The sequence below is a fragment of the Lipotes vexillifer genome, unplaced genomic scaffold (assembly GCF_000442215.2).
Source record: "Lipotes vexillifer unplaced genomic scaffold, Lipotes_vexillifer_v1.1 scaffold180, whole genome shotgun sequence".
NCBI classification, from domain to species: Eukaryota; Metazoa; Chordata; class Mammalia; order Artiodactyla; family Lipotidae; genus Lipotes; species Lipotes vexillifer.
Genome location: NW_006796149.1, coordinates 533,819 through 561,689, shown reverse-complemented (window position 1 = coordinate 561,689; position 27,871 = coordinate 533,819). Strand labels below are relative to the sequence as shown.

The 27,871-nt window shown below is 40.9% G+C and overlaps 1 protein-coding gene across 1 annotated transcript in view; it reads right to left on the bottom strand.

Moving 5' to 3' along the window:
• PLEKHG7 (pleckstrin homology and RhoGEF domain containing G7) overlaps positions 1-27,871 on the bottom strand; it is a 65,690-nt gene that overhangs the window by 17,729 nt on the left and 20,090 nt on the right. Inside the window, 2 exon segments of the mRNA XM_007468224.1 lie at positions 23,085-23,198; positions 27,230-27,331. Coding sequence (XP_007468286.1) covers positions 23,085-23,198; positions 27,230-27,331 — 216 coding nt within the window.

Below are 27,871 nucleotides of genomic sequence, written 5' to 3'. Positions count from 1 at the left end.
AGGGAAAGAAAAAAATTCTCTGTCATGAGAGATTGGACATAAAAGTCCTTTTCGTGGATGGGTCTAGATCAATGGACTCTGCATCAGTTTTATAATAAGTAAATTTATAGGTGGGAGATCAAGATGGCGGAATAGAAGGACATGGAGCTCAATGATGCATGCCCACAAATACATCAAAAATACATCCATATGTGGAATAACTCTCACAGAACACCTACTGAATGCTGACAGAAGACCTCATACAGCCAATGCTGCGAGAAAGATCACCGTGTAACCAGGTAGGACAAAAGAAAAAAAAAGAAAGCAGGATGGGACCTACACCCCTGGGAGGGAGCTGTGAAAGAGGAAAGGCTCCCTCACCCTGGGAACTCCCTTCACTGGCTGGGAGATCAGCTGGGACAGAAAGGGAGCTTCAGAGGCTCAGAGGAGAGTGCAGCAACCAGCTTACAGCTGGCAGGAGAGAGAGACACCAGCACACCCGGTCCTGGCCACCTTACTGCACTCCCCAGCCCAAGACATGTGTCTCCTGGTATGAGTGGAGGCTGGGTGCTGAAACTTGGGCTTCAGTGGACAGACCTTGGGAGAGGACTGGGGGTAGCTCTGTGGAGAAGCTGGAGGGGCTGGAGTGTGGCCTGGGCTGCAACTGGGGCTGTGTGCAGGATGAAGCCTGGGTCCACCAAAGAAGCCCCACTGTTAACAAGCCCTTGAAGGGAGGAGTGGGGCACCGCCAGAGCAGCCTCACCCTCACAGTGCTCGAAGTGGGCAGGGCTCCGCCTCTACGAGTTCTGGGAGCACGCCAGTGCCTGCAGTTGCCCACACACAGAGGTGGGCTGAAATCTGAGCCCCGTCGGGAGACTTTGTGACTGGTGGATTTACGCTGCTGGCGCCTTTGTCAGCTAAACAACTGTGGGACATCCGAGCAGATGCTGGTACTCCAGTATCTGGCACGGGGCTAGAGTTAGCAGCTGCGAACTTTGTGGACGCATGAATGTGGAGGTGGGGCCAGGGTCTGTGCCAATTCTGTAGCTCCCACAGTGGGTCCAGGTGCACGACTATGGGCAACTAAGGAAGGTCCCGGTGCCTGCCTTCAGGGAATCTGTGCCAATGGATCGGCACTGGTGGCTTTGTGAGCACAGCACCTGAGGGACATCCAGGCTGATTGCCTGCATTCCCATGGCTGAGGAGGACCTGAGGGCAGTGCCAACAATGGTGTACTTTCTGAGCACGCACAATGGGTGACAGATGACACCACAGAGCACACTTGCCAGTGGACAGATCCTGAGGAGGAATACTCAGTGACTCCCAGTGGGAGTGCTCCAGTACTGCCTACCTCACACCACAGCTCAGAAACAGACCTGGGGGCTTCTACTCCAACAACTGGGGAGCAGACCCTGTCCCAACAAGGCTGTGACAAGCACAGAGCAAAGAGGAGGCCCCACTCAACTTCCAGTGCAGGCTCTGGTCACCACAGAAACAATAACACCCCCTATCAAGGGGATAACAACCAGCATACATGGAGGAAAGACATGGCAGGCATCCATACTAAAAACAGTCCTTGCACCAAAAATATTAGACTCACACAGACTACAAAGGGAGGCTTTCACATAAAAACAGCCATTCAAGACCACCGCAGATAACTGTTTCTCCTAAATTCACACAGTCAAAGAAATATAAGGAACACAAAGAAGCAGAGGAGAGTCATTGACAGGAAGACACTGGATCTCACCAAAAAAGATACCCTGCATCCAAAGAAAGAAGAAGCCACAATGAGACTGTCGGAGGGGTGCAATCACAATAAAATCAAATCCTATAACTGCTGGGTCGGTGACTCACAAACTGGAGAACATTTATACCACAGAAATCCACCCACTGGAGTGAAGGTTCTTAGCCCCATGTCAGGCTTCCCAACCTGGGGGTCTGGCAATGGGAGGAGGAATTCCTAGAGAATCAGACTTTGAAGGCTAGTGGGATTTGATTGCAGGACTTGGACAGGACTGGGGGAAGCAGAGACTCCACGCTTGGAGGGCACACACAAAGTAGTGTGCGCATCGGGACCCAGGGGAAGGAGCAGTGACCCCACAGGAGACTGAACCAGACCTACCTCCTAGTGTTGGAGGGTCTCCTGCAGAGGCGGGGGGTGGCTGTGTCTCACCATGAGGATAAGCACACTGGCAGCAGAAGTTCTGGGAAGTACTCCTTGGCGTGAGACTTCCCAGAGTCTGCCATCAGCCCCACCAGAGAGCCCAGGTAGGCTCCAGTGTTGGGTCCCCTCAGGCCAACAACCAACAGGGAGGGTACCCAGCCCCACCCATCAAACGGATTAAAGTTTTACTGAGCTCTGCCCACCAGAGCAACAGTCAGCTCAACCTACCACCAGTCCCTCCCATCAGGAAACTTACACAAGCCTCTTAGATAGCCTCACCCAGCAGAGGGCAGACAGCAGAAGCAAGAAGAACTACAATCCTGCAGCCTGGGGAACAAAAACCACATACACAGAAAGACAGACAAGATGAAAAGGCAGAGGGCTATGTACCAGAGGAAGGAACAAGATAAGACCCCAGAAAAACAACTAAATGAAGTGGAGATAGGCAACCTTCCAGAAAAAGAATTCAGAATAATGACAGTGAAGATGATCCAGGACCTCGGAAAAAGAATGGAGGCAAAGATTGAGAAGATGCAAGAAATGTTTAACAAAGACCTAGAAGAATTAAAGAACAAACAAACAGATGAACAATACAATAACTGAAATGAAAATACACTAGAAGGAATCAATAGCAGAATAACTGAGGCAGAGGAACGGATAAGTGATCTGGAAGACAGAATGGTGGAATTCACTGCCACATAACAGAATAAAGAAAAAAGAATGAAATGAAATGAAGACAGCCTAACAGACCTCTGCGACAACATTAAACACAACAACATTCACGTTATAGGGGTCCCAAAAGGAGAAGAGAGAGAGAAAGGACCCAAGAAAATATCTGAAGAGATTATAGTTGAAAACTTCCCTAACATGGGAAAGGAGATAGCCACCCAAGTCCAGGAAGCACAGAGAGTCCCATACAGGATAAACCCAAGGAGAAACATGCCAAGACACACAGTAAACAAATTGGCAAAAATTGAAGACAAAGAAAAATTACTGAAAGCAGCAAGGGAAAAACGACAAATAACATACAAGGGAACTCCCATAAGGTCAACAGCTGATTTCTCAGCAGAAACTCTACAGGCCAGAAGGGAGTGGCAGGACATATTTAAAGTGATGAAAGGTAAGAACCTAAAACCAATATTACTCTACCCAGCAAGGATCTCATTCAGATTCGATGGAGAAATCAAAAGCTTTACAGATAAGCAAAAGCTAAGACAGTTCAGCTCTACCAAACCAGCTCTACAACAAATGCTAAAGGAACTTCTCTAAGTGGGAAACACAATAGAAGAAAAGGACCTACAAAAACAAACCCAAAACGATTAAGAAAATGGTAATAGGAACATACATACTGATAATTACCTTAAACGTGAATGGATAAATGCTCCAACCAAAAGACACAGGCTCACTGAATGGATACAAAAAGAAGACCCATCTATATGTTGTCTACAAGAGACCAACTTCAGACCTAGGGACACATACAGACTGAAAGTAAGGGGATGGAAAAAGATATTCCATGCAAATGGAAATCAAAAGAAAGCTGGAGTAGCAACCCTCATTGCAGATAAAATAGACTTTAAAGTAAAGAATGTTACAAGAGACAAGGAAGGACACTACATAATGATCAAGGAATCCATCCAAAAAGAAGATATAACAATTACAAATATACATGCACCAAACATAGGAGCACCTCAATACATAAGACAACTGCTAACAGCTATAAAAGAGGAAATCGACAGTAACGCAATAATAGTGGGGGACTTTAACACCTCACACCAATGGACAGATCATACAAACAGAAAATTAATAAGGAAACACAAGCTTTAAATGACACTATACACCAAATAGATTAAATGATATATACAGGACACTGCATCCCAAAACAGCATATTACACTTTCTTCTCAAGGGCACACAGAACATTCTCCACGATAGATCACATCTTGCGTCACAAATCAAGCCTCAGGAAATTTAAGAATACTGAAATGATATCAAGCATCTTTTATGACCACAACACTGTGAGATTGGAAATCAGTTACAGGGAAAAAAAATGTAAAAAACACAAACACATGGAAGCTAAAAGATACATTACTAAATAACCAAGAGATCACTGAAGAAATCAAAGAGGAAATCAAAAAATACCTAGAGACAAATGACAATGAAAACACGATGATCCAAAACCTATGGGATGCAGCAAAAGCAGTTCTAAGAGGGAAGTTTATAGCAATACAATCCTATCTCAAGAAACAACAAACATCTCAAAAAAACAACCTAACCTTACACCTAAAGGAACTAGAGAAAGAATAACAAACAAAACCCAAAGTCAGCAGAAGGAAAGAAATCATAAAGATCAGAACAGAAATAAATGAAATAGAAACAAAGAAGACAGTAGCAAAGATCAATAAAACTAAAAGCTGGTTCTTTGAGAAGATAAACAAAATAGATAAACCATTAGACAGACTCATCAAAAAAAAGAGGGAGGGCTTCCCTGGTGGCGCAGTGGTTGAGAGTCCGCCTGCTGATGCAGGGGACGCAAGTTCGTGCCCCGGTCTGGGAAGATCCCACATGCAGCGGAGCGGCTGGGCCCGTGAGCCATGGCCACTGAGCCTGTGCGTCCGGAGCCTGTGCTCCGCAACGGGAGAGGCCAGAAAAGTGAAGAGCCCGCATACCGCCAAAAAATAAAAATAAAAAATAAGAAGACGGAGAGGACTCAAATCAATAAAATTAGAAATGAGAGAGAGAGGAGCTTCAAGATGGCAGAAGAGTAAGACGTGGACATCACCTTCCTCCCCACAAGTACATCAGAAATACATCTACATGTGGAACAGCTCCTACAGAACACCTACTGAACGCTGGCAGAAGACTGCAGACCTCCCAAAAAGCAACAAACTTCCCAAGTACCTGGGTAGGGCAAAAGAAAAATAAAACACAGAGACAAAAGAATAGGGACGGGACCTGCACCAGTGGGAGGGAGCTGTGAAGGGGGAAAGGTTTCCACACACTAGGAAGTCCCTTTGTGGGCAGAGACTGCAGGTAGCAGAGGGGGGAAGCTTTGGAGCCATGGAGGAGAGCGCAGCAACAGGGGTGCGGAGGGCAAAGCAGAGAGATTCCCGCACAGAGGATCGGTGCCGACCAGCAACTCACCAGCCCGAGAGGCTTGTCTGCTCACCCACCAGAACGGGTGGGGGCTGGGAGCTGAGGCTCGGGCTTCGGAGGTGAGATCCCAGGGACAGGACTGGGACTGGCTGCGTGAACACAGCCTGAAGGGGGCTAGTGTGCCACAGGTAGACAGGAGGGAATCCGGGAAAAAGTCTGGACCTGCCTAAGAGGCAAGAGACGATTGTTTCTGGGTGCGCAAGGAGAGGGGATTCAGAGCACCACCTAATCGAGCTCCAGAGGTGGGCTCAAGCCGTGGCTAACAGACACCAGAGACAGGCAGGAAACACTAAGGCTACTGCTGCAGCCACCAAGAAGACTGTGTGCAAGCACAGGTCAGAAGCCACACTTCCCCTCCCAGGAGTCTGTGCAGCCCGCCACTGCCAGGGTCCCATGATCCAGGGACAACTTCCCCGGGAGAACACATGGCACGCCTCACACTGGTGCAATGTTATGTTGGCCTCTGCCACCGCAGGCTCGCCCCACACACTGTACCCCTCCCTCCCCACCTCGGCCTGAGTGAGCTAGAGCCCCCAAATCAGCTGCTCCCTTAACCCCGTCCTGTTTGAGAGAAGAAAAGACACCCTCAGGCGACCTACACACAGAGGCGGGGCCAAATCCAAAGGTGAACCCCAGGAGCTGTGCGAACAAAGAAGAGAAAGGGAAATCTCTCCCAGCAACCTCAGGAGGAGCAGATTAAATCTCCATAATCAACTTGATGTACCCTGCATCTGTGGAATACCTGAATAGACAATGAATTATCCCAAATTGAGGAGGTAGCAATGATATACATATATTTTTTCCCTTGTTGTGAGTGTGTATGTGTATGTTTCTGTGTGTGATTTTTGTCTGTATAGCTTTACTTTAACCATTTGTCCTAGGGTTGTGTCTGTACGTTTTCTTGTTATTTTCTGCTTTTGTTTTCTCTTAGTGTAGTTTTTAGCACTTGTTATCATTGGTGGACTTGTTTTTTGGTTTGGTTGCTCTCTTTTTTTTATTACTGAAAAAAATTTTTTTAATAATTATTATTTACTTTAATAACTTTTATTTTTTTTTATTTTATCTTCTTCTTTCTTTCTTTTTTTTTGTTTTCTACCTTTTATTCTGAGCCATGTGGAGGACAGACTCTTGGTGCTCCAGCCAGGTGTCAGGGCTGTGCATCTGAGGTGGGAGAACCAAGTTCAGGACACTGGTCCACAAGAGACCTCCCAGCTTCATGTAGTATCAAACGGCAAAAATCTCCCAGAGATTTCCATCTCAAGACCCGGCTCCGCTCAATGACCAGCAAGCTACAGTGCTGGACACCCTATACCAAACAACTAGCTAGACAGGAACACAACCCTACCCATTAGCAGAGAGGCTGCCTAAAATCATAATAAGGCCAAACACACCCCAAAACACACCACCAGACATGGACCTGCCCACCAGAAAGACAAGATCCAGCCTCATCCATCAAAACACAGGCACTAGTCCACTCCACCAGGAAGCCAACACAACCCACTGAACCAACCTTAGACACTGGGGGCAGACACTAAAAATAAGGGGAACTACGAACCTGCAGCCTGAGAAAAGGAGACCTCAAACACAGTAAGTTAAGCAAAATGAGAAGACAGAGAAACACAAAGCAGAGGAAGCAGCAAGGTAAAAATGCACCAGACCTAACAAATGAAGAGAAAATACTCAGTCTACCTGAAAAAGAATTCAGAATAATGATAGTAAAGATGATCCAAAATCTTGGAAATAGAATGGAAAAAATACAAGAAACGTTTAACAAGGACCTAGAAGAATTAAAGAGCACACAAACAGTGATGAACAACACAATAAATGAAATTAAAAATGATCTAGAAGGGATCAATAGCAGAATAACTGAGGCAGAAGAACAGACAAGTGACCTGGAAGATAAAATAGTGGAAATATCTACTGAAGAGCAGAATAAAGAAAAAAAAATGAAAAGAATTGAGGACAGTCTCAGAGACCTCTGTGACAACAATAAATGCACCAACATTCGAAGTACAGGGGTACCAGAAGAAGAAGAGGAAAAGAAAGGAACTGAGAAAATACTTGAAGAGATTATAGTAGAAAACTTCCCTAATATGGGAAGGAAATAGTTAATCAAGTCCAGGAAGCACAGAGAGTCCCATACAGGATAAATCTAAGGAGAAACATGCCAAGACACACATTAATCAAACTTTCTAAAATTAAATACAAAGAAAAATATTACAAGCAGCAAGGAAAAAACAACAAGTAACATGCAAGGGAATCCCCATGAGGTTAACAGCTTATGTTTCAGCAGAAACTCTGCAAGCCAGAAGGGAGGGGAAGGACATATATAAAGTGATGAAGGGGAAAAACCTACAACCAAGATTACTCTACCCAGCAAGGATCTCATTCAGATTTGACAGAGAAATTAAAACCTTTACAGACAAGCAAAAGTTAAGAGAATTCAGCACCACCAAACCATGTCTAAAACAAATGCTAAAGGAACTTAGCTAGGCAGGAAACACAAGAGAAGGAAAAGACCTACAATAAAAAACCCAAAACAATTAAGAAAATGGTAAGAGGAACATCCATATAGATAACTACCTTTAAATATAAATGGACTAAATGCTCCCACCAAAAGACACAGATTGGCTGAATGGATACAAAAACAAGACCCATATATATGCTGTCTACAAGAGACCCACTTCAGACCTAGAGACACATACAGACTGAAAGTAAGGGGATGGAAAAAGATATTCCATGCAAATGGAAACCAAAAGAAAGCTGGAGTAGCAATTCTCATATGAGACAAAATAGACTTTAAAATAAACACTATTAGAAGAGACAAGGAAGGACACTACATAATGTTCAAGGGATCGATCCAAGAAGAAGATATAACAATTGTAAATATTTATGCACCCAACATAGGAGCACCACAACAATACAGGCAAAAACTAGCAGCCATAAAAGGGGAAATCGACAGTAACACATTCATAGTAGGGGACTTCAACACCCCACTTTCACCAATGGACAGATCATCCAAAATGAAAATAAATAAGGAAACACAAGCTTTAAATGATACATTAAACAAGATGGACTTAATTGATATTTATAGGACACTCCATCCAAAAACAACAGAATACACATTTTTCTCAAGTGCTCATGGAACATTCTCCAGGATAGATCATATCTTGGGTCACAAATCAAGCCTTGGTAAATTTAAGAAAATTGAAATTGTATCAAGTATCTTTTCCGACCACAACGCCATGAGACTAGATATCAATTATAGGAAAAGAGCTGTAAAAAATACAAACACATGGAGGCTAAACAATACACTACTTAATAACGAAGTGATCACTGAAGAAATCAAAGAGGAAATTAAAAAATACCTAGAAACAAATGACAATGGAGATACAACGACCCAAAACCTATGGGATGCAGCAAAAGCAGTTCTAAGAGGGAAGTTTATAGCAATACAAGCCCACCTTAAGAAGCAGGAAACATCTCGAATAAACAACCTAACCTTGCACCTCAAGCAATTAGAGAAAGAAGAACAAAAAAACCCCAGAGTTAGCAGAAGGAAAGAAATCATAAAAATCAGATCAGAAATAAATGAAAAAGAAATGAAGGAAACAATAGCAAAGATCAATAAAACTAAAAGCTGGTTCTTTGAGAAGATAAACAAAATAGATAAACCATTAGCCAGACTCATCAAGAAAATAAGGGAGAAGACTCAAATCAATAGAATCAGAAATGAAAAAGGAGAAGTAACAACTGACACTGCAGAAATACAAAAAATCATGAGGGATTACTACAAGCAACTCTATGCCAATAAAATGGACAATCTGGAAGAAATGGACAAATTCTTAGAAATGCACAAACTGCCAAGACTGAATCAGGAAGAAATAGAAAATATGAACAGACCAATCACAAACACTGAAATTGAAACTGTGATTAAAAATCTTCCAACAAACAAAAGCCCAGGACCAGATGGCTTCACAGGCGAATTCTATCAAACATTTAGAGAAGAGCTAACACCTATCCTTCTCAAACTCTTCCAAAATATAGCAGAGGGAGGAACACTCCTGAACTCATTCTACAAGACCACCATCACCCTGATTCCAAAACCAGACAAGGATGTCACAAAGAAAGAAAACGACAGGCCAATATCACTGATGAACATAGATGCAAAAATCCTCAACAAAATACTAGCAAACAGAATCCAACAGCACATTAAAAGGATCATACACCATGATCAAGTGGGGTTTATTCCAGGAATGCAGAGATTCTTCAATATACTCAAATCCATCAACGTGATACACCATATTAAAAAATTGAAGGAGTAAAACCATAAAATCATCTCAATAGATGCAGAGAAAGATTTTGACAAAATTCAACACCCATTTATGAATAAAAGCCCTGCAGAAAGTAGGCATAGAGGGAACTTTACTCAACATAATAAAGGCCACATATGACAAATCCACAGCCAACATTGTCCTCAATGGTGAAAAACTGAAAGCATTTCATTAAGATCAGGAACAAGACAAGGTTGCCCACTCTCACCACTCTTATTCAACATAGTTTTGGAAGTTTTCTTCAGAGAAGAAAAGGAAATAAAAGGAATCCAAATCAGAAAAGAAGTAAAGCTGTCACTATTTGCAGATGACATGATACTATATATACAGAGTCCTAAAGATGCTACCAGAAAACTACTAGAGCTAATCAATGAATTAGGTAAAGTTGCAGGATACAAAATTAATGCACAGAAATCTCTGGCATTCCAGAGATGAAAAATCTGAAAGTGAAAACAAGAAAACACTCCCGTTTACCATTGCAACAAAAAGAATAAAATATCTAGGAATAAACCTACCTAAGGAGACAAAAGACCTGTATGCAGAAAATTATAAGACACTGATGAAAAGAAATTAAAAATGATACAAGTAGAGGGAGAGATATACCATGTTCTTGGATTGGAAGAATCAACATTGTGAAAATGACTCTACTACCCGAAGCAATCTACAGATTCAATGCCATCCCTATCAAACTACCATTGGGATTTTTCACAGAACTTGAACAAAAAATTTCACAATTTGTATGGAAACACAAAAGACCCTGAATAGCCAAATCATTCTTGAGAACGAAAAACGGAGCTGGAGGAATCAGGCTCCCTGACTTCAGTCTATATTACAAAGCTACAGTAATCAAGACAGTATGGTACTGGCACAAAAACAGAAATATAGATCAATGGAACAGGATAGAAAGCCCAGAGATAAACCCATGCACATATGGTCACCTTATCTTTGATAAAGGAGGCAGGAATGTACAGTGGAGAAAGGACAGCCTCTTCAATAAGTGGTGCTGGGAAAACTGGACAGCTACATGTAAAAGTATGAGATTAGATCACTCCCTAACACCATACACAAAAATAAGCTCAAAATGGATTAAAGACCTAAATGTAAGGCCAGAAACTATCAAACTCTTAGAGGAAAACATAGGCAGGACACTCTATGACATAAATCACAGCAAGGTCCTTTTTGACCTACCTCCTAGAGAAATGGAAATAAAAACAAAAATAAACAAATGGGACCTAATGAAACTTAAAAGCTTTTGCACAGCAAAGGAAACCATAAACAAGACCAAAAGACAACCCTCAGAATGGGAGAAAATATTTGCAAATGAAGCAACTGACAAAGGATTAATCTCCAAAATTTACAAGCAGCTCATGCAGCTCAATAACAAAAAAACAAACAACCCAATCCAAAAATGGGCAGAAGACCTAAGTAGACATTTCTCCAAAGAAGATATACAGACTGCCAACAAACACATGAAAGAATGCTCAACATCACTAATCATTAGAGAAATGCAAATCAAAACTACAATGAGATATCATCTCACACCAGTCAGAATGGCCATCATCAAAAAATCTAGAAACAATAAATGCTGGAGAGGGTGTGGAGAAAAGGGAGCCCTCTTACACTGTTGGTGGGAATGTAAATTGATACAGCCACTGTGGAGAACAGTATGGAGGTCCCTTAAAAAACTACAAATAGAACTACCATATGACCCAGCAATCCCACTACTAGGCATATACCCTGAGAAAACCATAATTCAAAAAGAATCATGTACCAAAATGTTCACTGCAGCTCTATTTACAATAGCCGGGAGATGGAAACAACCTAAGTGTCCATCATCGGATGAATAGATAAAGAAGATGTGACACATATATACAATGGAATATTACTCAGCCATAAAAAAAATGAAATTGAACTATTTGTAATGAGGTGGATAGACCTAGAGTCTGTCATACAGAGTGAAGTAAGTCAGAAGGAGAGAGACAAATATCGTATGCTAACACATATGTATGGAATTTAAGGTAAAAAATGTCAGGAAGAACCTAGGGGTGAAACAGGAATAAAGACACAGACTTACTAGAGAATGGACTTGAGGATATGGGGAGGGGGAAGGGTAAACTGTGACAAAGCGAGAGAGAGGCATGGACATATATACATTCCCAAACGTAAGGTAGTTAGCTAGTGGGAAGCAGCCACATAGCACAGGGAGATCAGCTCGGTGCTTTGTGACCGCCTGGAGGGGTGGGGTAGGGAGGGTGGGAGGGAGGGAGACGCAAGCGGGAAGAGATATGGGAACATATGTGTATATATATAACTGATTCATTTTGTTGTGAAGCTGAAACTAACATACCATTGTAAAGCAATTATACTCCAATAAAGATGTTAAAAAAAAAAATGGATCTGGAGGAATCAGACTCTCTGACTTCATACTATACTACAAAGCTACAGTAATCAAGACAATATGGTACTGGCACAAAAACAGAAATATAGGTCAATGGACAGAAGAGAAGGCCCAGAGATAAACCCATGCACCTATGGTCACCTTACTTTTGATAAAGAAGCAAGAATATACAATGGAGAAAAGACAGCCTCTTCAATAAGTGGTGCTAGGAAACCTGGAGAGCTACATGTAAAAGAATGAAATTAGAACACTCCCTAAAACCATACCCAAAATAAGGTCAAAATGGATTAGAGACCTAAATGTAAGACCGGACACTATAAAACTCTTAGAGGAAAACATGGGAAGAACACTCTTTGACATAAATCACAGCAAGATCTTTTTTGATACACCTCCTAGAGTAATGGAAATAAAACCAAAAAATAAACAAATGGGACCTAATGAAACGTAAAAGCTTTTGCAAAGCAAAGGAAACTACAAACAAGACGAAAAGACAACCCTCAGAATGGGAGAAAATATTTGCAAACGAATCAATGGACAAAGGATTAATCTCCAAAATATATAAACAGCTCATGCAGCTCAGTATTAAAAAAAACAAACAATCCAATCCAAAAATGGACAGAAGACCTAAATAGACATTTCTCCAAAGAAGACATACAGATGGCCAAGAAGCACATGAAAAGCTGCTCAACATCACTAATTATTAGAGAAATGTAAATCAAAACTACTGTGTGGTATCACCTCACACCAGTTAGAATGGGCATCATCAGAAAGTCTACAAACAACAGATGCTGGAGAGGGTGTGGAGAAAAGGGAACCTTCTTGTACTGCTGGTGGGAATGTAAATTGATACAGCCACTATGGAGAACAGTATGGAGTTTCCTTAAAATCGAAAAATAGAATTACCATATGACATAGCAATCCCACTAGTGGGCATATACCCAGAGAGAACCATAATTCAAAAAGACACATGCACCCCAATCTTCATTTCAGCACTATTTATAATCGCCAGGATATGGAAGCAACCTAAATGCCCATCGACAGACGAATGGATAAGGAAGATGTGGTACATATATACAATGGATTATTACTCAAGTCATAAAAAGGATTGGAATTGAGTGATTTGTAGAGACGTGGATGGATTTAGAGACTGTCATACAGAGTGAAGTACGTCAGAAAGAGAAAAACAAATAATGTATATTAACGGATATATGTAGAAGCTAGGAAAATGGTACTGATGTACCGGGCTGTGGGGCAGAGACTGAGACAAAGATGTACAGAACAAATGTATGGACACCAAGGGGGGAATGTGTGGGTGGTGGTGGTGGTGTGCTGAATTGGGCGACTGGGATTGATATATGTACACCAATATGTATAAAATGTATTACTAATAAGAACCTGCTGTATAAAAAAATTAAATTAAATAAAAAAAAAGCAGAGAAATCACTCCCAATTTATAGAATATGAGATATCCCCTGAAAGACCAACAAACAATGAAACAGACCAGTCTATAATCCTAGATCCCAAGTTCAAAAAGGAGGTAATAAAAAGAAAACTGTAGAAGAAAGGCTATTGAGAAGAATGCAGACTACTGTCACAAGGAACTAGAAACTATAAAGAGGAGCCAATTAAAATTAGAAAACTCATTTGCAGAGACAAAAGCCAAGCTAAAGGCAATAAACAGCAAACTGAACAATGCAGAGGAACAAATAAGTGATCCAGAAATTAGAATAATGGAAATCATGCAATTCCGAACAGCAGACAGAAGGACAAATGTAAAAGATGAAAGCTATATATGAGACTTATGGGATAATATAAAGCTAGCCAATCTACACATAATAGGGATCCCAGAAGGAGAAGAGAAAAGGGAATCAAAAATGTATTTGAAGGGGCCTCCCTGGTGGCGCAGTGGTTGAGAGTCCGCCTGCCGATGCAGGGGATACGGGTTCGTGCCCCGGTCCGGGAGGATCCCAGACTGATTAGCACGGAACCCCTCTTCCAGGCCTTAATATGAACTTGCCAGGAGTTGCCAGACAGAAAGTGACTTGATGCCAAAACACCCAGGTGGGGAAGAAAACTTAATAAATTATAGGGATATTTTATATATACAATTCCAAATATGGCTCTGTGGAGTTTGGGAACATCTGGGTGATGAATCGGAATTCCACTTTTGCTTCAGCTCTCTGGCATAACGTAAACACAGCCAGCACGTCCCTAGAGATAAATGGGAGAGTTGGAAACTGCAAAAGGTAGACTGAGAAAGAATCAGATTTTAAAATTGTGGCCCATGATACTTACCAAATGGAAAAAAAAAAAAAAAAAAAAAAAAAAATGTATTTGAAGAAATTGTGGCTGGAAAATTCCCAAACTAAAGAAGGAAACAGATATCCAAGTACAGGAAAGTCCCAAACAAGATAAACACAAACAGACTTATATGAAGATGTATTAAAATTAAAATAGCAAAAGTTAAAGAGAGGATTCTGAAGAGAAAAACAGAGTTAGTTAAAAGGGAACCCACATAAGGCATTCAGCTGGTTTCTCTACAGAAAATGTTGTAGGCCAGAGGGGAGTGCAAAGATATGTTCCATGTCCAGAAAGGGGAAAACCTGCAACCTAGGATATTCTACCCAGCAAGATTATCATTTAGAATAGAAGGAAATATAAAGAATTTCTCAAACAAAACTAACAAAACAAAAAGAAACAAAAACTAAAAGAACACAGCAATACTAAACTATCCTAAAAGAAATATTGAAAGGTCTTCTCTAAATAGAAAAGAAGGATCTATAGGAATGAGAAAATCACAATTGTAAAATAAATCACTTAAATAAGCCAGTATATAGATTACAATCATTTTGTGTGTGTGTGAAAGCGATGATAACTACAATAAAGAGCAGTGATAAACATGAAGATATAAAAGAGGACATCAAAATCATAAAATGTGGGGGGAGGGGTAAGAAAATGTAGACTTTTTTCAGAAGACTTTTTTCAGAATATGGTTGATCCTGTATGACTATGAATCTAATACAAGTAGATATAGTAATGGGTTAACATACTTGTAAAACAGAGCAACAAAAAATCAAAAACATACAACAGATTCAGAAAAACCAAAAACAAAAGAACTCAAACATAACACAAAAATCAAACCACAAGAGGAAAAACAAAAACAAAAATAAAGGAACAAAGAGGAAATACAAAATCAACTGAAAAATAAGGTTTAAAATGGCAATCAATACATATCTATCAACAATTACCTTAAGTGTCAATGGACAAAATGTTCCAATCTAAACACATAGAGTGGCAGATAATAAAAAAGAGTGGCAGATTAGATAATAAAACAAGAGCCTAGGGCTTCCCTGGTGGTGCAGTGGTTGAGAGTCCGCCTGCCGATGCAGGGGACACGGGTTCGTGCCCTGGTCTGGGAAGATCCCACATGCCACGGAGCAACTGGGCCCGTGAGCCACAATTACTGAGCCTGCGCGTCTGGAGCCTGTGCTCCGCAGAGAACAAGAGAGGCAGCGATAGTGAGAGGCCCGCGCACCGCGATGAAGAGTGGCCCCCGCTTGCCACAACTAGAGAAAGCCCTCGCACAGAAACGAAGACCCAACACAGCCATAAATAAATAAATAAAATTAAAAAAAAAAAAAAAAAACAAGAGCCTACAATATGCTGCCTGCAAGAGACCTACTTTAGGGTGAAGGATACACAGATTGAAAGTGAGGAGATGGAAAAAGGTGTTTTATGAAAATGGAAATGACAAGAAAGTGGGAGTAGCAGTACTTGTATGAGACAAAATAGACTTTAAAACAAAGGCCATAAAGAAAGATAAAGAAGGACACTATAAAATGATAAAAGAATCAATACAAAAAGAGGATATTACACTTGTTAGCATATATGCACCCAATATAGGAGCTCCTAAATACAGAAAACAAGTAATAGGAAACATGCTAGGACACAAAGCAAGCCTGACCATATGTAAGAGGACAGAAATTATTTCAAGCATCTTTTCTGACCACAACAGCATGAAACCAGAAATCAACCACAGAAAGAGAAACGAGAAAAAAATGATTACATGGAGACTAAACAACAGGCTTCTAAAAAATCAATGGATCAACAATGAAATCAAAGAGATAATTAAAAAATATCTCGAGACAAATGACAATGAAAACACAACCATACAAAATCTCTGGGATGCAGCAAAAGCAGTCCCATGAGGGAAGTTCATAGTGATACAGGCCTTCTTCAAAAAATAAAAAAAATCTCAAATGACCTAACTTACCACCTAAAAGAATTAGAAAAAGAAGAACAAACAAAGGCTAAAGTCAGCAGAAGGAAGGATATAATAAAGATCAGAGAGGAAGTAAATAAAATAGAAATCAAAAAAACAATAGAAACAAATCAATAAAATCAAGAGCTGATTTTTTTGAAATGGTAAACAAAATCGACAAACCTCTGACCAGGCTCATCAAGAAGAAAAGAGACGGGACTTCCCTGGTGCTACAGTGGTTAAGAATCTGCCTGCCAATGCAGGGGACACAGGTTTGAGCCCTGGTCTGGGAAGATCCCACATGCCACAGAGCAACTAAGCCCGTGCACCACAACTACTGAGCCTGTGCTCTGGAGCCCGAGCTACAACTACTGAGCCTGCGCGCCACAACTACTGAGCCTGCATGCCTAGAGCCCATGCTCTGCAACAAGAGAAGCCACCGAATGAGAAGCCCACACACTGCAATGAAGAGTAGCCCCTGCTTCCCACAACTAGAGAAAGCCCGCATGTAGCAACAAAGACCCAATGCAGCCAAAAAAAAAAAAAAAAAAAAATCAGTGAGGAAAAGTAGGATAATCCATTAAATTGGACTCAGAGAGATTGGGTAATTTGCCCAAAGTCACACAGCCCATAAGTGGTGGGTCAGTGATTCTGTCTGATTTTGAGTGTCTGATGTTCTCACTTCACAACTTGCGCTTTTAAACATTTCACTATCCTTGTCTATCTCTGTACTACCAAGGCTTTGACAGGGCACTGCAAACAGAAGGCATCAGTGAGTGAGACCACAAAACCATGCAGGGGGGGGAAAAAAGAGAAGAAAAGAGAGGACCCAAATAAACAAAATAAGAAATGAAAGCGGAAAAACTGACACTGCAGAAATACAAAAAAAAAAAAAGAGAGAGAGAGAATAAGTAAAAAAGAGAATACTATGAACAAATATATGCCAACAAATTGCACAACCTAGAAGAAATGGACAAATTTTTAGAAACATGCAGCCCACCAAAACAGAATCAAGAATAAATAAATAAACTGAATAGACTGATCACTAGAAGTGCAATAGAATCTGTAATTAAAAAAACTCCTTGCAAACAAAAGTCTAGGATCAAATGGGTTCACTGGGGAATTCTACCAAACCTACAAAGAAGAAATTATACCAATCCTTTTCAAACTCTTCTAAAAGACTGAAGAGGAGGGAACACTCCCAAATTCATTCTATGAAGCCACCCTCACTCTGATAACAAAACCAGAAAAAGACACTATCAAAAAAGAAAATTACAGGCCAATATCTTGATCAATACAGATACAAAAATTCTCAACAAAATATTAGCAAACCAAATCCAACAACACATAAAAAATATCATACACCATGATCAAGCTGGATTCATCTCAGGGTTACAAGGATGGTTCAACATATGCAAATCAATCAATGTGATATACCACATCAACAAAAGACAAAAACCACATGATCATCTCAACAGATGCAGAAAAAGCATCTGATAAAATCAACATGTATTCATGATAAGAACTCTTACCAAAGTAAGTACATAACTCAACATAATAAAAGCTATTTATGACAAACCCACAGCCAACATAATACTGAACAGTGAAAAGCTGAAAACCTTCCCACTAAAATCTGGAACAAGAAAAGGATGTCTACTCTTACCACTTATATTTAACATAGTACTGGAAGTCCTAGTCACAGCAACCAGACAAGAAAAAGAAATAAAAGGTATCTGAATTGGAAGGGAAGAGGTAAAACTGTCATTATAGGCAGATGATATGATACTATATATAGAAAACCCTAAAGACTCCATACAAAAACTACTAGAACTGATAAATTCAGCAAGGTAGCAGGATACAAGACTAACACACAGAAATCTGTTGCATTTCTTTACACTGACAATGAAATATCAGAAAGGGAAAGTTAAAAAGTCCTTTTTAATATCACATCAAAAAAATAAAATACTTAGGAATAAACCTGAACAAGGAGTAGAGGGAGACAAGATGGCAGAGCAGAAGGACACTGAGCTCACCTGCTCTTACGAGCACACTAAAATCACAACTAACTGCTGAACAACCATTGATAAAAAGGACTGGAACCTACCAAAACAAGATTCTACATCCAAAGACATAAAAAAGAAAACATGAGACAGTAGGAGGGGTGCACTCATGATATAATCAAATCCCATACTGCCCGGGTGGGCAACCCACAAACTGGAGAATAATTATATCAGAGAAGTTCTCCCACAGGAGTGAGAGCTCTGAGCCCTACATCAACAGAACATACGGCTTTGAAGGCTAGTAGGGCTTGATTGCAGAAGCTCCACAGGACTGGGGGAAACAGAGATTCCACTCTTGGAGGGTGCAGACAAGGTCCCATGTGCACCAGGTCCCAGGGCAAAGCAGTGACTTACATAGGAGCCTGGGCTAGACCTACCTGCTGGTATGGAAGGGTCTCCTAGGGAGGCAGGGGTGGCTGTGGATCTCTCTGGAGTCATAAAAGCTAGTGGTGGACACAGCGGGGACCTATGTGAACTCTTGTTGGAGGCAGACATTTTGGGTCCTTGGCACTGAGACCTGGCCCCATTCAACAGGCTATTAGCTCCAGTGCTGGGACACCTCAGGCCAAACAACAAAGGTGGGAACACAGCCCCAGCCATCAGTAGACAGGCTGCCTAAAGTCATCCCGAGCCCAGTCACCTCTAGCCACACCCCCTCACACAGCCCTGCCCACCAGAGGGCAAAGACCCAGCTCCAACCACCAGCCCCTCCCACTAGGAAGCCTGCATAATGGCTAGAGCAGTGTCAGGGGTCAGACACCAGAAGCAAGGAAACTACGATCCTGCAGCCTGAAGAACTAAGTCCACAAACATAGGTCAGAACCTAACCTGGGACCAGTTGGTCCCTGGCCCTTGACTGATGAGAGGGGAGTATACTGTTGGCATGTATAGGACTTCCCCTTCAGGGGATCACTTATCCAAGACTGAGAAATGTAACTAAGCTACTACATACATAAAAATAAAAACAGAAATTTAAACACAATGAGTTGGCATAGGAATATGTTCCAGACAAAGGAAGAAGATAAAACTCCAGAAGAACAACTAAGCAAAGTGGAGATAGCCAATCTACCTGAGAAAAGAGCTCAGTGTAATGACCCTAAAGATGATACAAGAACTCGGGAAAAGAATGGATATATAAAGTGAGAAGTTACAAGTTTTTAGCAAAGAGTTAGAAAATATAAAAAATAACCAAACAGAGTTGAAGAATACAATAACTGAAATGAAAAAACACACTAGGAAGGAATCAATAGCAGAATAAGTGATGCAGAAGAATGAATCAATGAGCTGGAAGACAGAGTGGTGGGAATCACTGCCACAGAACGGAATAAAAAAGAATGAAAAGAAATGAGGACAATTTAAGAGACTTCTGGGACAACGTCAAACACACCAACGTCTGCATTATAGGGGTCCCAGAGGAGGAGAGAGAGAGAAAGGACCTGAGAAAATATTTGAAGAGATAATAGCTGAAAACCTCCCTAACACTGGAAAGGAAACAGTCACCCAAGTCCAGTAAGTGCAGAGTCCCTTACAGGATAAACCCAAGGAGGAACACGCCAAGAAACATAGTAATCAAATTGACAAAAATTAAAGACAAAGAGAAAATATTAAATAAATACAAGGGAATCCCCATAAGACTATCAGCTGATTTTTCAGCAGAAGTTCTGAAGGCCAGAAGGGAGTGGCATGATATATTCAAAGTGATGAAAGGGAAAAACCTACAACCAAGAATACTCTACCCAGCAAGGCTCTCGTTCAGATCTGACAGAGAAATCAAAACCTTTACACAGAAGCAAAAGCAGAAAGAATTCACTGTCACGAAACCAGTTTTACAACAAATGCTAAAGGAACTTCTCTAAGTGGAAAAAAGGGCACAACTAGAAACTAGAAAATTAAAAATGGGATGGCTCACCAGACATTTAGAGAAGAGTTAACACCTATCCTTCTGAAACTATTCCAAAAAACTGCAGAGGAAGGAACACTCCCAAACTCATTCTATGAAGGCACCATCACTCTGACACCAAAACCAGACAAAGATATCACAAAAAAAGAAAATTACAGGCCAATATCACTAATGAACATAGACATGAAAATCCTCAACAAAATACTAGGAAATCAAGTCTAACAATACATTAAAAGAATCATATGTCATGGTCAAATGGGATTTATCCCAGGGCTGCAAGGATTTTTTAACATCTGCAAATCAATCAGTGTGACACACCACATTAACAAATTGTTAAATAAAAACTTTATGATCATCTCAATAGTTGCAGAAAAAGCTTTCGATAAAATTCAACATCCATTTATGATAAAAACTCTCTAGAAAGTGGGCACAGAGGGAACCTACCTCAACATAATAAAGTCCATATATGACAAACCCACAGCAAACATCATTCTCAATGGTGAAAAACTGAAAGCATTTCCTCTAAGATCAGGAACAAGACAAGGATGTCCACTCTTACCTCTATTATTCAACACAGTTTTGGAAATCCTAGCCACGGCAATCAGAGAAGAAAAAGAAATAAAAGGAATACAAATTGGAAAAGAAGTAAAACTGTCACTGTTTGCAGATGACAGAATACTATACATAGAAAATCCTAAAGATGCTACCAGAAAAATACCAGAGCTCATCAATGAATTTGGTAAAGTTGCAGGATACAAAATTAATGCACAGATATCTCTTGCATTCCTATACACTAATGATGAAAAATCTGAAAGAGAAATTAAGGAAACACTCCCATTTCCCATTGCAACAAAAAGAATAAAATACCTAGGAATAAACCTACCTAGGGAGATAGAAGATCTGTATGCAGAAAACTATAAGACACTGATGAAAGAAATTAAAGATGATACAAACACATGGAGAGATATACTGTGTTCTTGGACTGGAAGAATATTGTCAAAATGACTGTACTACCCAAGGAAATCTACAGATTCAATGCAATCCCTATCAAATTACCAATGGTATTTTTCACAGAACTAGAAAAAAAATTAATTTGTATGGAAACACAAAAGACCCCAAATAGCCAAAGCAATCTTGAGAAAGGAAAATGGAGCTGGAGGAACCAGACTCCCTGACTTCAGACTATACTACAAAGCTATAATCATTAAACAGTATGGTATTGGGACTTCCCTGGAGAGTGGTGGTTAAGAATCTGCCTGCCAACGCAGGGGACGTGGGTTTGAGCCCTGATCCAGGAAGATTCCACATGCCGCGGAGCAACTAAGCCTGTGTGCCACAACTACTGAGACTGCTCTCTAGAGCCCGTGAGCCACAACTACTGAGCCCTCGTGCCACAACTACTGAAGCCCGTGCACGTAGAGCCGTGCTCTGCAATAAGAGAAGCCACCACAATGAGAAGCATGCACACTGCAATGAAGAGTAGCCCCTGCTTGCTGCAACTAGAGAAAGCCCGCACGCAGCAACGCAAACCTAACACAGCCAAAAATAAATAAATAAAATAAATTTATTAAAAAAAAAGAGTTGTTTGAGAAAGTACTTGGCAAAACATTATGCATTATAAAAGTATCATATGTCATCATTACAACAGTGCATCCTTTATTCCTTTCCCTAAATATCATTGGATGCTGAATATATTTTATATATAAATATAAACTTCTGTGTCACAGTTGTTACAGGATTTTCCAGTTACTTGAAAACAATATCTGAGCCTTGTTAAATTATTCTCTGCCCTAGCATGGAAGGGAGAGGAATGAACCTGGATTCTCCCTAGTTTGGGGGCTTGGCGAGGGTCTCATCCATAAGCTTCCAGGGAAAACTTCTGCAACGAGATTATTCATACCCTGGAAATCTAATGAGCTTTCAGGTTTTGGTTTGAGTAGCAAAGAAAACATTGAAAGGATGAAGCTACAAAAATAGAGCCAATCTTTCCAAGATCATTCATGCCACGCCCAGGTTTCCTGGCACATCCTGGCCATGGCAAAAAGGCACCAATTCACAGCAAAGTTGTTGGAAACTGTGTGTGGTGGCCATTCCTCCCACAGCTCTGAGGTAATGCTCTGGCAGGTGCTTCCTGCAGCTGCAGGGAAGAGCTGGTTTTCTGGAAAGGCTTGGACCATTTTTTGGGGTCATGAAAAGGGCTCTGGCATAATACTGAAAGGCTGAAAGGTATGGTTCAGACTAAAGACATGTCAAAAAGGGGTTAAAGGAAGTAGGGAAGTCAAGGAAAATTCTTTTTGGTTTTGCTTATTAGCAGACACTGAAGGTCCCTAGCAGAGATTCCTTGGGACCCATAGCCACCATGCTGGACAACTTCAGGGGCAGTGTTTACACTGTGTGCTCTGACGTCCTCCAGGAAGCACCATTCACACAGAATACAAGGTAAATGGTGCACCCAGCTTTTGTGCAACAGGACCTTGTCGGGGCCAAATCCTGCAAGAGCCAAACCTCTAGTAACAAACAAAGCCTCAGTTCCTACTCTAGTTTTCTCACCAATTCCTTCCAAAAACAAACCAATGAACAAATAAAGCACTGTAAAGATCCAGCCAAAATCTCAGGAGGGACATTAGATGATCAGTGTTTCCAGAAGTGTACCATTTAAAATCCTAAGTATGCAGAGGATGATGTCTTTATAAGGAAAGCAGGTTTGTAGTTAAAATGTATGGTTGATCATTTATTTTCCTTCTTTCCCATTTAATTTGGGTCTAATAATCCCTACTACCTGTTATATCCAAAGAGTCTCAGGAAAAATATAAAAGAAAAGAACCTGGTACTTTACTTTTAAATAAATTCTGAAGTCCCCTCTCTGTTTCAGACTCTCAAGATAAAAGACAGCAGCTGAGTAATTCAGGCAGTAGGTCTGGTGGCTCTGACACAGGCTTCCTTGGAAATACTGCAAGAGGAGAAGGGCAGAAGGAGAATGAATGGAAGCAAAGAGAGCACAGACAGACTTTCTCTTTCTCTTCACTTTTATCAGCAACTAGAACAGGGAAAGTGGAGGAGGCACCATTATCAAGTAGGAGCTATGACTGCATGGATAGTAACAGGTAATCTTCAAAATAAACATTGTTTAAAAAAACCCCCGATATCCCCATAATAAACAGTTAACTCCTCAATAAGTTGCCGTTTTTTTTTGCCCATAAAGAAAATTCTATTTAGGACATATTGATTTAATCCACCCTTGCACTTATGCTTTGTTGAGGCCTACACACACTGCATGGAACCTGACAACAAACACTTCCTTTGGTTTCACTGCTCATGTTGTTGATGTCAAGCTTGTGTTCATAGTAAGTGATTAAAGTAACAACATTTGACCTTTCACTAAATCTTCCTCAAAAATATCCGCATACTGAATTCTCCTTCCAGCTTCTAAAAATAGAGAGTCAAATTTGGGGCACCTCTACTAAATGTAGTTTTGTAGCGTGCGTTCTATGTGCTAGGCTTACCCAATCTAACACTTGTGTTCTTTCTTCATTAGGCTTGTGTAATGCCTTAAACTTGCTATAATGACTACACATTCGTAAGCCATATCAAATTTATTTTAAAATGAGGCAAGTGGCCAATTCGTATGTATACATTCATGTGTATAATGGTCAAACTGGGCACACTGCACAATGTGCCGCCATCTCAGTTAAGTGTCTGTCTTGGGAATGACAGTTATTCTTTTCTCTTCACCAATGTCTCTGGCTCCTTACTGGCAAACACTTTCTTTAGGAATCCATAGTGCCTACCACATTGCTAAGCCTACGTGCTCCTTGATAGGTTTATTAATTAGTATAATGAGTAATGGGTCCCATTAGGGAATTTCCAATAGTGGCATAATGTGGTGAATGGGAGAAGGAAGACGCACTTGCTGGTAACATTACAACTGCAGTGAGTAGAGACAGCAGACCAAGCCTAACAGGCCAGTAAAGGAAGTGACAGTAGTAAAGGCAGAAATAACAAAAACCTAGAAAAATATTTTGCTATAGGACCTCAGAGGACAAAACGCTATGGGGGGAAATGTCAAGTTTTGCCTTCAAGAAGAAGTAATTTGAAAGCTGATAATGTGAATTAATTTTTTCCTGGGGGGTTGGTGATAGCTGGGGGATTGGAAGTAAACAGAAGGTCTTCTCACAGGTCACCTTGAGATGCTTGAGAAAGGCCATTACAAGGAGCCTGCTGTGAAGACCATAAACAGTCAGGCTTAGAAATGCAGCTCTACAACCCACTGGCTATGTGAACTTGGCCAAGTGATTTAACTTCTCCAAGCCTCAGCTTCCTTCTCAGCAACTTCTCAGATGGCTTTTGTGTGGACAACAAACGTCCCAATCTTCCACTGGTGAGCTTCTTGTGAGACACCGTGGTAGACTGTTATCACTGCTCATCTAGTTCCCTTTCCTAGGGAGGAATACATATGCCCACTCCACCGAGGGTAAGATTGGCCATGTGACTTTCTTAGGCCGATGAAATGTGAACAGACCTGCCAGAAACTTGAAGAGTCAGTAAGAGCTCTGCCCCAGTCTCTTACGTCTTTGCCCTTGAGACTGGTTACATTTCAGGTGGTGGGTGCTCCCTCAGCAGCGGTCCCAGAGCGAGGACAAAGTAGGAGCAGAGCGTAAGTGAGATATGAAACCAAGCCACTGAGATTTGGAGTTTGTTCCTGTGGTATAACTGAAATTAACCTGACTCATGTAGGCCTTTTTAAATTTAAGAAAAACTTTTATAGCCCATCTTTACACATCTGTAATGTAACAGGAAGCATTCATATGTGGGTATTATTATTGACTTTCAGCAAAGAGTCCATGCTGTAGTAGGGTGTAAGTGCACTTATGCTATAGTCTGAATATGTGTGTTCCCCTCAAATTCACATGTTGAATCCTAACCCCCAACGCGACAGTATTAGGAGGTGGGCCCTTTAGGAGATGATTAGGTCATAAAGGTGGAGCCCCCATAAATGAGATTAATGCCCTTATAAAATAGGCTCCAGACAGCTGTCTAGCCACTTCCGCTATGCAAAGGATACAGTAAGAGGTCTTTGACCGGAAGAGGGCCCTCACATGACCTGGGCACCACCCTGATCTCAGACTTCCACCCTCCAGAACTGTGAGAAATTGATTTCTGTTGCTTATAAGCTACCCAGCCTGTGGCACTTCATTATAGCAGCCTGAGCAGACTAAGACAACTTACGTGTTTTGATGAGAAGCTGACATTTCTTCAGACTATTTGCTAAAAACTACATTAAAAATAAGTTCTAGGATGCCAGGTCTTGGTGCTAATGTCCCAAGCAAGATGCCAGCCTTTAGATGAGTATTCCCGGATATATTTGCCACCAGCTTCTATGTCCCAAGCAAAAGCCACAAAATGAAACACCCAATATAATGGGTGTTTATGCTCTTTTGTGCTTCCACCCATTACCATGAGAAGAGGATGACCAGGCTAGTGCACTGATCCAAGGAGACGGATAGAGCCAAGTGGAGCAAAGCCTGCCAGTTGTCCTAGCCTTTGATGGAGTAAAGAAATTATCAAGAAAACCAAGGGAACTTCAGACCTTGAACCAATACACATCCAAATATTCATGTCCATTATGTAACTTACTAAGGGCTCTGCCCCTTTGTCTAACAAAAACAAAAAATGTGTAGCATGTGATGGTCCTACAAGAAAGATAATTTCTGACTCTAAAGGAATTGAGAGAGTCTGAGATTTTAGGTAATTCCCAACACTTTACATTCTTTCTCGTTTTTCAAAGCTTTTCTTATTCTAATCTGCTTTCGAAGGTCACTGAAGATCTCCCCACTTTATACCTAATTTTTGCTTGTTTTGCCTCTTGTTAAACTGTCCTTCTTCATATCTCACCTCAAGCATCATCGCCCCAGGAAGAATTTCCTGTCTGTAACTACTTCACCATTTGCCCCAACCTAGAAGTTTTCCTTCATAATATCTATGTTCCTTTTTTCCCCAGCATTGATCTCAATTTGATTATATAATCATTAGTGTCATCAGTGGATTAATTTCTTCCCCACTAGACTGAAAACTCCCCCAAAGCAGGGGGCGTGTCTAATTCTGCACATTACTGTGCACAGGGTATCAGTCCCACACATAAGTACTTAGTAAGTGCTCAATAAACCTCAATCTATGGGTTTTCTTTGTTTTATTTTATTGTGGTATGCGGGCCTCTCACTATTGTGGCCTCTCCCGTTGCGGAGCACAGGCTCCGGACGCACAGGCCCAGCGGCCATGGCTCACGGGCCCAGCCGCTCCGCGGCACGTGGGATCTTCCCGGACCGGGGCACGAACCCGCATCCCTTGCATTGGCAGGCAGACTCTCAACCACTGAGCCACCAGGGAAGCCCCAATCTATGTTTTTTTAAATAGACTGTAACAATTTAAATCTTGCTAAATGAGCATAGATAGGGACTGCATTAAAAAGCTCAAAGTAGGGGAAGAGGTTCAAATACCTACTTAAGAAAAACAAGAGCATTTATCAGACCACGGGGTACAAGTTTTCCTCTTTTCTCCTCCTTTCATACACAGAAGTCTTATTAAGGGTGTTAATGGATTTGAAGGTTTATTTTGTTCCTTTCAGAGAGCCTGCCACTTTTGTTAGAAGAACAACTGAACCATGTAATTAGCCTACACAAACTACTGCCATGAATACAGCTTTAAATTGAAGTCATTTGAAAACCAGACTTGAAAATGGCTTTTCCATGCATGCAGATTTTTGTCTTAATAAAACCCACACAGGAGAGATGACAATGGAGAAACAGATTCTGCAAGTTATTTCTGAAAATGTTGATTGGTGGGGAAAGGGATAGTTCCCCTGTGGGAGGGTGCAGGTGGAACCTTCCCAGGAACAACAATAACAATTAAGGAGATATAAACGACTATCCTGAGAGGTAGGTGAATTTATCACATAGAAGCTGAGATCTCCCATAAGGATTTTACCTTTGTGAGCACAGAAATGAAATCCAACGATGGTAAAGTCTCAGAAGTGTCGACATAGTCCTTGAAGATGTGGAAAAGACTGTTCACAAAACCAAAGCTTGTCTAGGGCCAGAGAGAAAGAAAACAAGAGTAGGTATACTTCCAGGGGTAAGAAATAAAAATCTGATGAACTTCAAATGTCATTCTCACAGATGTTTTCCATTTCAAATTTATCTCCTGGCAAAATTCAAAGATTTATTTTCCTCTACTTTCCAATATATATTTTCTTATAAGTTTTTCTTATAAATGAATTCTTGTTGGTACCTCACTTCCTTTTTTTAGAGGAACGATATTATTTATAATGTATGTGAGAAAGAACGTTCATTTGAGAATAGACATTTATGGTGATGATGGAGATCTTAGGATTTTTTTTTTTGTATTTAACATCATTTATTGAGAAAATTCATGTATTCAACATTACTTATTGAGTACTCCCATGTACTTAGCACTGTTCAAGGTCTTCTGGATACAGCAGTGAACAAGATGGATTCCTGAGCATATTCTAGAAGGTGTTCAGAGCTTGTATTCTAGAGAAAATATGGAACATTTCCCAAATTTTTGTGTCATCCTTGCATAGGAACCATGCTAATCCTTCATCGCTCC